This window comes from Otolemur garnettii, unplaced genomic scaffold (assembly GCF_000181295.1).
Source record: "Otolemur garnettii isolate 467f Iridium unplaced genomic scaffold, OtoGar3 scaffold00036, whole genome shotgun sequence".
Classification (NCBI taxonomy): domain Eukaryota; kingdom Metazoa; phylum Chordata; class Mammalia; order Primates; family Galagidae; genus Otolemur; species Otolemur garnettii.
This window is the reverse complement of record NW_003852431.1, coordinates 10,347,384-10,357,228: the sequence shown is the minus strand read 5'-3', so window position 1 is coordinate 10,357,228 and position 9,845 is coordinate 10,347,384. Positions and strand designations below refer to the sequence as shown.

Genomic DNA, 9,845 nt, shown 5'->3' with positions numbered 1-9,845 from the left:
CGTCATTGTTGTTTGGCGGGTCCGGGCTGGGGATTCGAACCCGCCACCTTAGGTGTACGTGGCTGGCGCCTTAGCCGGTTGAGCCATAGGCGCCGAGCCTCGTTTGCTATTTGGAATAAACAAGGAGAGCTTGGTGGGACTGAATTAGTGCCCAGTAGCATCGCTTACCTTTAAGTTGCATAAGGGTTTATCAGATCTGTTCCACGTGGAACAGACTTACTGTGAACCAGAAAGCAAAGTTTCCTTCAGGGCAGTTTATGGAGTGGGAGATGGATAATTTGTTAATGTGCAAAGTGGCGCAAGAGGTGACTGAGTGAAGTTTGTTGTTCTGTGTTTGCGCATCCTCTCTGCCAACTGGTCAGCTTCCAGTTCCAGCCCTCAGTGCCCCGAGCCGCTGGGCGTGGGATCCGGAGGAGGAGCGGAAGCGGCAGGAGCGGTGGCAGAAGGAACAGGACCGCCTGCTGCAGGTAGTTGGGTCGTGGGCGGGCCGGCTGCCTTGGTGGCTTTTGTCTGGCTTGTGTCTACCAGTGCTGAGATGCTCATTAAGAAAACCCCAGAACCAGAAAACCACCCACAGTCTTATCATTTTGTATGTAGCACATTTTTCCATGAAATACTTTTCCATTTTGAAGATTTCCAGAGTCATCCTTTTAAACATATTATTAAAACCCCTTGGTATGTTTTTGAAGAGTACAAAGGGCACCCACTTAGGGTGAGAGGTGCACAGACTTTGTGATGACTTATTTCTCCCAAACGATTTATTTACTCGGTCCATTGCTGAGTAATTCAGTCCCCCAGCCAGTTAGCTAGAGGCCTTACCATAACCTAGGGCCATGGTCAAGGGTATTCGGAGAGTCTACCCTTTCCTACCGTCTGCATTTTAGTTCAACATGGGCTTTTTTCCTCTTATAGGGACTAGGGTCTGACTGGTGAAATGAAAATAAAATTGCTGTCTTTAAAGGTTGAGGGGAAGGTGGAATGACAGGAAGAGTGTCAATGAAAAAGATTCTGCTTGATATATAAAATTAAACTATTGATTAATATTAATATTGTTTTCCTACAGGAAAAATATCAACGTGAGCAGGAGAAACTGAGGGAAGAGTGGCAAAAAGCCAAACAGGAGGCGGAGAGAGAGAATTCCAAGTACTTGGATGAGGTAGCGCTGACCCGGCCCTTTCCTCCCCTCCCTCCACTGTAGGGGTTGGTGGCGTAGCCAAGGAGCGGGCACGTCTCGTTTCCCTCCTTTGGCCGCACGTTCAGCTCCGTAGCTCTTTGAAAAATGCAGTGAGTTCTCACTTGTTAGAATGTTGCATTGGTGTGTCAGACTTTCTCCTAGCTTTTCTACTGCATCATTAAATAATATTAATAGAGTTTAAGCTCAGGTCCCTCTTCTAAGTGGTCCCTCACGCCTGGCTTTTTTAGTATCACTAGTACGGCTCTTTTTTTTTCTTGAGGAGTCTTCTAGGCCAACTATAATTAGTATCTTCTAAAACCGAATGTATTCCTAGATGAAATTATAGAAATGCAGATTCAGACAGACTTCTTTTTTCTCTGGCCACCTAGGAACAGATGGTCCTAAACTCAAACAGCATTTCTTTGACCACACGGGAGCCCAGTGTTGCCACTTGGGAAGCCACGTGGGATGAAGGGTCCAAGTCCTCGGACAGGGAAGGGACGCGAGCAGGAGAGGAGGAGGGCAGCCAGCGCCCAGAGGAAGCTGCTGCCGAGGCCTGCAGGAAGAAGCTGCAGGAAGAGCTCACTCTGGAGCACGAGGAGGAGCCAGAGGAGCTGAAGGAGCCACGGCAGCAGGAACAGCAGGAAAAGAGGCTCTGGGCTGAGGCCAGGGAGCAGCCGCGCCCGGCGGAGACAGAAAGGGAAACGTCAGTCAGAATATACCAGTACAGGAGGTGCATGGGGTCGGGGCACGGGGTGTTAACAGGCTTTGCTGTGCTGTACCGATGTTGAACTGCAAAGGCGCCCCCTGGCTCTTACTGCTCCACATCACCCATTCTCTATGCACATGAACACAGCCCAGTAGGACCATTATTTTATTACATTATTCTTTCCTTTTAGACAAATTCTCACTCTGTCACTCTAGGTAGAGTGCCACAGTGTCATAGCTCACAGCAACTTCAAATTCTGGGACTGCAGGTGCCCACCATAACACCTGCAGTCCTAGTTTAGTTCTAGGCTAGTTTTTCTATTTTTAGTAGACATGGGGGTTTCACTCTAGCTTGGGCTGGGCTCAAACTCCTGAGTTCAAGGGATCTACCTGTCTTGGCCTCCCAGGGTGCTAGGATTACAGGTGTGAGCCACCACACCCAGCCCAAGTAGGACCTTTAAATCTTAACCTGTGATGACATCTTACTTCTGTGCCCAACACTCTAAGTGGCTTCCTGGCACATTAGAATATCATCCAGTGTCCCTGCTATGGCTCTGCCCTCTGCCTTGTGAGGCCTGCCACTCTTCCCCTCACTCTGTTTTAGCCACATTGGCCTTTTTTCTTGAAAATGCCCAGCCTGTTCCGCCCTGGGACTTTTACATTTTCTAGTCTCTCTGTTTGGAGAAGTCACCCATCACATGTTTAGAAGTCTTTTTTCTCATTTTCCTCTAGTGTCTGCTCAAATATCACCTGCTTGGACTTTTAAGAATATCTAACTTAAAATACATGCCTCTTCCCCACTCTTTCTTTCTGTGTATGCTCACCCTGTTTTTAATATTATGCATTTGTCCTTCATTCACCTGCCCTGGTCAGGAAATTTGTTTTGTTTACTTCTGTAGCCTGGTCTGACTGCAGTAGTGGAACAAGGAGGGACCAGGCATAGACTTTGGAATGAATGAGTGAATGAGAAACCTGCAAACATCTCTTGATAGTGGGTTTGTTTCTGGACTGTTTGAAAAACATCTTCCTATGTTTAGTTTTTAACTAAGATGCTATTTGTATAAAGAGACTTGACTGACATTATTTTGGTATCCTTATCTTAAACTTGGGGAAAGCCTGAATATCTTAATATTTTGACTGTAAATTTTTTTTCATCTAATTTTTAGGCCTATTGATTCCTATGATATACCAAAGAAGGAAGAAGAATCTTCTGGTTTGCTTCCTAGTGACAGGTGTGTAGAGTGTTTCACTGTAACTTAGTTGGGAGTAATTTGGCTTTAGATGCCAAAATTCTTTATTTTTTATTCCGGATGGATAAAGAACTATTTTAGCCCTTTGTCATTTGTGGGATACAAAGAGAATTTGCTGGTTGATCTTTGTACAGCTAGATTTTCCTATGTGACCAACTAATCCTGAAGTTAGTGACTTAACTCATGATTTTGTGGGTCAGGATTTGGACTGAGCTCGACTGGGTGGTCCTTTTAGATGCCTGGGCTCACTCATGCATCTGCTACCAGTTACCGAGGCAGCTCTGCTTTGAGAATTAAAGAGGAAGCCTCAAGGCATCTTGAGGTCTCAATTGTTATCTGAAATAGTCATAGGCCAGCTCAGGCTTATGGAGAAAAGAACTCTACCTCTTGATGGGAGGAGTCACATTGTAAGGGGAATTTACACAGACTGGGGAAGAACTGTGTCCCCTTTTTGTAATCCAATTGCAATCTTTATTTTAAAAAGCTTATGAGCAACGACTTAAGGTTCTCTTAAAAACGGGTACATGTGGGCATTAGAAAGGATAATGATAATCTTTCTCCTAGGCGGTTTGGTTAGAACTACTTGGCAGTTTTAGGGAATGAAGATAAAATTTCAGAAATCTGAAAAGTTATACCCATCTTAAAGTTCTCTAAAACATTAACTTTAAATGTTTTAAAGTAATTTTTAAGATGCTTTGCAGTTTTGAAATCAATAAAGACTTCTAAACAGAGCCTGTCTATAAATATCTGGTGTGGAGCCACTAACTTGTGTTTTCAGAGCTGACACTGTTACTCTACGAAGTTTATCTTGTTTATCAGATATAAGGAAAGACCTGTATCTATAGGCAGGCAGCATGACTGAATAGAATAGGGATCAAAGTGGAAAGGTCAAAGGGAAAAAATAAACAGGCAGTAATGGTCTGACAAATAAATAGGCTAGAAAAGGTCTGGTGATTGATGACCTTACTTACAATGACTCTCTGGGTAACTATAGATCATTAGTGTGTTTATTTCTTTTTTAAGCATATGGATTTGTTTAAGTATTCAAAAAAGCTTTCTATATAGCTCATTACCTGGGGGAAAATATCTACAGTGCAGAGAAGGAAGCTTAAGGAATCCTGGAAAATATGAAATCCTCCAGGCAGCCCTGATAAAGCGTGCCCTGACTAGAGGCACTGAGGAGTGTGGCTACACATCTGGCAATAAGTGTTTTCTTCTGTGTAAATATAAGTAGAATTATTCACAAATGCAGCTGTCTACCAGTTGTGATACATTATTATGTATTATAGATTACTGGATTGCATACATATGCATAGGGATAATATTGCGTATTATTTTATAATGTCTATTATACACTGTTATTGCTACTGTTATTTTTGGAACTCACTATGCTTAATAGAATGAGAATAAAGTCGGCATGTATTGATTTTATAGATTTAAATGTTATTGCTACAATGTTAGGCATTTTTGGAAATGAGCTGTGCAATATGTTTAGTACCTCTTTGGAATTATAGGCTAGCATTTGGTACATAGTTGTTCCAGAGTAGTCAGTGGCATCTTAATTCCCAAGAAGTGACAGTATAACCCTGGGACATCTGATGGCAGATGTTTTGTGAGTCTGGTATGATTGAGATCTGGATCAGAGTGAATATTGACAAAAATTGGCCTGTAAATCATAGCCTTAATTATTGAACAAGCTGGAGAAGTCCTGTCACATTTTTTACATCTATTTCCAGCATTTTCCTGGTCTCTGTTTTAGGAGTGTCTCTGTTTACTGTTAGTTTATGTAACATGAAAAATTCCTTGGTTTAAAAATAGACATGTGATATAAATCAAGTACTTTAAGAAGCAATCTTTTTATTGTTTTAACTTCGTAAATGTGAACAAAGATGTTACTTATGACATGTGTGTTTCATTTATCCCATTCTGTGTTCTAGGAGTAAATCCAGATCTACTACTGAACTGAATGATTACTCCCCAAATAAAAATGGTAAATGTGATTTTTTTTCAGACTTCTTCAACACCCTTGTTTATTTGTTCTGTCAAGTATTTTTGAGGTCAAAAATTATCAGAATTATCAAGATTACATAATTAAAATACTGAATTTTTTTTTAGATTTGCATAGAAAAGCAACAAAACAACTACCTTGTGCTTATTTTGGCTTTATGGTAGAAAGAGTACTGGGAGATTAAAATGGCTTTTAGATTGATAATGAAATATCTGGGGATTTTGCAAAACGATACTGATGCAGTTTTGTGTAGGAAGTTTCATTATGCAGCTGAAGAAATGGTACAGAAAAGATTTTTGCAGAATTCTAGGGGACTTAAAAATTATATACTAATTTGAAATAGTACATATAAATGCCAAAGTGTCAAAAAAAAAATCCAAAATGGTGACTTCACTAAGTTTGCAAAAACAATTTGGAACTGGATATTGTTAATATAAAGCATGTTTCCAAAGACTGCAAGTAACTGAAATTATATAACTATGAAAAAGCACCTCTAAGCAGTAATTATCATTTTAAGCAGGGTTTGCATATCATGATTTGCATAAACAGGCTGCTGGTCAGTTGCATGAATGGTTGCAGTTCCAGGGTGGGGATTAAGGTGGACACACTCATCCAATTGGACAGCCACTCCCTAGCGTGCCAGGAGCCAGAATGCAAACCTCTGACTGTCTGTTTTTTCTTCTTTTAAGCTTAGAAAAATCTCTATTTTTGTGTTATCTTGTATGTGCTGACAAGGAATTTAAAAAAAAAATGTAAATCTTCTGCAAGTTAAGCAACATGTCTACAGGCCAGAATGGACTAGGGGCAGCTGGTTTGTAACCTCTGTTCAAGCTCGTAGAATTTACAGTTTCTGTTGGGATTCATGGTTCTGTGGTTGCACTTTTCCTCAAACACATAGGACCCTCATTGTTGGGTCCTAGTTTAACTTTCCAGCCTATTTTGCTGTTTTTCCCTTAAGGAACTCTTAACTGTAACTAAATTATCCTCTCTCCGTTCCCTGCTTATCGCCTGCTTTCTGATCTGGTTCCTCTGGCCTGACTTTGCCTATTTATAGTTCCTGGTTCTTCTCCCCTGACTTGCCTTTAGCCACCATTATAGTTTAAGTACTTCCTTATTCCATGAACTATTTTTAACCTGCAGTGATTATATTCTTTCCTAAACTTCCACACGTGACCATTGATAACAGCAACTGTGAACCTCTGGAATAATCATGTTGTTGTTTGTGGCTTTTGTCATGAATCTGGTTATTTTCTATGTGTATGCGCTTCCCTTTATAAACTAATTGCAAGGTCCTGAATAGTAGGCAGTGGAGGTTATTAAATATTTGATTGAAAAACTTGGTTATACCAAAAGGCACTTTTAAAGTAGGAAACATTTATTTAACATCTGACCAAATTGATAAGGTGTGCGCATGCCAGAATGTAAACATAGGTGTGTATGAGAACCCTTTGGCCTTCCTCATTGCTTTCACTGCAAGATGAACTAAGGCACAGACAGTGAATTTTGAAACAAAGGCAATAGCAGAAGATCTAGAGAAGGAAAAAGAATAAATCCGCAGGTAACATTTCCTAATCCAAATTAAGGTGCAGAAGATGCTTCAAAATTGTGGCTGTTTTATCCAAATCAGAAATTAATCAGCAAGTCTAGGAGATAAATACTTCAGGATAAAACTTGATTTAATTGTCATTAATTAATTCAACACATTCAAATTATCATTCTGGCAGCTTCATAAAATAGAAATGAGGCTAATAACCGTTTTCTTGTACCCTCTATGGATCCCCAACCATAAAAAAAAAAAAAAAGAAATGAGGCTGATAGCATTCATGGACTATTATTTTGAGTTATTATTGCTTGGATATTTTTCCCCATTCACAAAGCCATCTTAATGATTGAATATGCTCTGATGCCTACAATTTGGTGTAACTTGCATGATGCACACATGGGTCACGTCAGCCGCAGATCCATGTATGTGTGTTTTCTGTCTCTACGTGGGGGGAGCGTGAGTTTTTGAAGGAAGAAAACTCCTATTTCCTTGCAAAGTTATTTGAGTATGTGCTTGACTGATTTAATTTAGGAAGGGAAGAGTGGAAGAAAAACTATTTCTAGATGAGCATTTTGTAGCTGAATGATACTGAAACCAATACTGGTGGTTTATTTTATAGATGGCACCGAAGTTTTCTGAGTGTGTCCTGAGGTGTGCCTCTGGCTGTGGGACCAGAATTTCTAGGAGTAGGAGGGAGACAGTTACCTTACATTCCCACACAGCATCCTCTTCAAGAATTGCCAATGTTAGCACGTGTTCACAGCGCTGCATTTTAAGGTGCACTGCATTTGGAAGTTTATCACTTTTTTAAATGTGCTAATTTTGAACTTTTTGGTATGTTTTCAATTCAGGAAGCAATAAATATTTAGACCGAATGGGGAGCTCCAGCTCTTTGCAGAGAGGCTCTAAGAAGGACCAAGGACCATCAGAAGCAGAGTTGGAAAGACAGCAGATCCTGCAGGAAATGAGGAAGAGAACGTCCCTCCACACGGACAGCAGCTGGATCCGGCAGCGCAGCTCCAGCATCAACAAAGAGCCTATTTGTCTGCCTGGGATCATGAGGAGGTGCGAGGCATTTTAGGAATTCTTCTCTTTCTCACTGCTACTGTGAGGCAGATATTTAACTTGTCGACATGCTGGTGCTTTGGATAGATGAGATGTCATGATAATTCTTCTACTTGCCTAAGATTGGGTAGGCAGGGGAGAGGGAAGTAGAGCTAGTGTCATCAAGCACTATTTATTATGCGTCAGAATCAGCTTTGGGGAAAATGTTTTGGGGTACAGGTGGTAATAACTCTGTCTTCCCACATAAGGAAAGTGGCTCAGGTAGGGAAGACCCTTTGAAAGACAGACAGGCGCACACACACAGTTAATATATTGCAAATTCGAATGTGGAACTCTGAAGTATGATTCAGATGCATAAGTAATACGTGCTACTTTTAGTGTTTTCTTGACTACTGAACTAAAGCAAATAGAGGCTTCTTTTTTTTAAGTTTACAGTGAGATTTTGGTTAGATGGGGCTCTAACATGATAGAGGAGTTCATGAGGTGTATAAACCTAATAATTTTTATAACTTTATGAAGGTAAAGCTGTAGGCATTAATTGGAGATGAGTGGAGGAACATTTTAAAAGACAGAGATATCTTAGATAAATGAATTCTTCAGTATTTCCTGACATGACAAAACAGACAAATTATTTGGAGGAAGTTATTTGAATAATTAATTATTCAATTATTTGGAGGAAATTATTACAGAGAAAGAGCTAATTACCTCAATATAGAGATAACTTTTTCAAAATCAGAAAACAAGCCCTAATAACTTTATTAGAGAAACAGACCAGTGATATGAACAGTTCATAGGAAAAAGAACACAAAGCCGATAAGCATAAAAGGTCAGTACTAAAATTGATTAAGCTTAATATTTGGAACTAGGACTTCTTGTTGCCAATTGGTTGGACAGTTTTTCAGTATGTTGTTTGGGAAAAGTTTATACATCTGTACTCTGGGCAATTTAGTTTCTGGCATTCTATTTTCTAGATATATTTGGATAAGTATAGAAAGATATATTCAAGGATGTACATTTAAACATTATCGGCAGTGCCAAGAGTAAAAAAAAAAATCACAGTGTCCATGAGGTGTAGCGAGAGGTATTAGTAGTTGAATAAATAGTGGTGTTCCGATAACACTTTGTGACTCTCTCATTAAAGATGGAAAGAGACATGTTGCTGCACAGTCAAAACCCAGTTGTTTAAAATAATTCATCATCTCCAGTTCTAAGCTTTTTTATATTAGGGATCAGGAAGTCAATAACTTAAGTTTTATAGGCAGCATCAATTTCAGTCATATAGTCCTTGTTTTTTTTAAGACTCTTTGAAAATGTAAAAAATATTCTTTGTTCAAGAGCTGCATATGTTGGCAGTGGGCCGTAATCTGCAGCTTGATGTAGAGGCTTCCCTGAGGTGTCCGCTGGAGAGATTGACTGGGAGCCCCTGTTCCCTATAGGGCCTTATTACCAGGTAGCTGCCAGGCTTCCTCATGGCACGGAATCTGGGTTCCAAGAGGAAAGGCTTGCAGCAGGACAGTCCCTGATAGGCTGGTGATTATCACCATGTGCATCATGGTTGCTGATGCCTCACTGGCCAAGTTAGGCAGTGTGTGACTGATGACACAAGGACATGGATACGCTGAGACACGATTCATTGTGGGCCACTGAAGTCGTCTGTCATGTGAGCAGACATGAAGATAGTTCTAACATATGGATAAGGAAAAGTTTATATGTCTGTACTCTGAGCAATTTTAATTTCTGACATGCTGTTTTCTAGGTACATTTGGGTAGGTATACAAAGATACATTCAAATATTATTGGCAGCGGCAAAAGTAAAGAAAAAAATCAGTATCTATTGGGTGTATTAAGAGAGATGTATATATAAATGTATATATAAAATTTGCCTTTGAATAAAGATCTATATATCTTTAAATTAAGAGACATACATATATTTCTTAATACACCCAATATATATTTATGAAAGACTGCATTGTAGGTAAATCCCATTTATTAAGATATTAAGTACCCAACACCTTGTGTATATATACAGATGTGTATTTACTTACATATGTGAACTTGTATGTCTCTGTACTTGCATATATGAGAAGGGTACACAGT

General features: G+C 39.8%; 1 protein-coding gene across 2 annotated transcripts in view; it reads left to right on the top strand.

Moving 5' to 3' along the window:
• The window catches only part of LMO7 (LIM domain 7), a 206,355-nt gene that overhangs the window by 189,186 nt on the left and 7,324 nt on the right, over nucleotides 1–9,845 (top strand). For both annotated transcript variants that reach the window (XM_023513173.1, XM_003789721.3), the window contains 6 exons: nucleotides 359–467; nucleotides 1,064–1,156; nucleotides 1,564–1,907; nucleotides 3,049–3,114; nucleotides 5,070–5,122; nucleotides 7,535–7,748. In XM_023513173.1, the coding sequence (XP_023368941.1) occupies nucleotides 359–467; nucleotides 1,064–1,156; nucleotides 1,564–1,907; nucleotides 3,049–3,114; nucleotides 5,070–5,122; nucleotides 7,535–7,748 (879 nt within the window). The remainder of the gene's footprint in view (nucleotides 1–358; nucleotides 468–1,063; nucleotides 1,157–1,563; nucleotides 1,908–3,048; nucleotides 3,115–5,069; nucleotides 5,123–7,534; nucleotides 7,749–9,845) is intronic.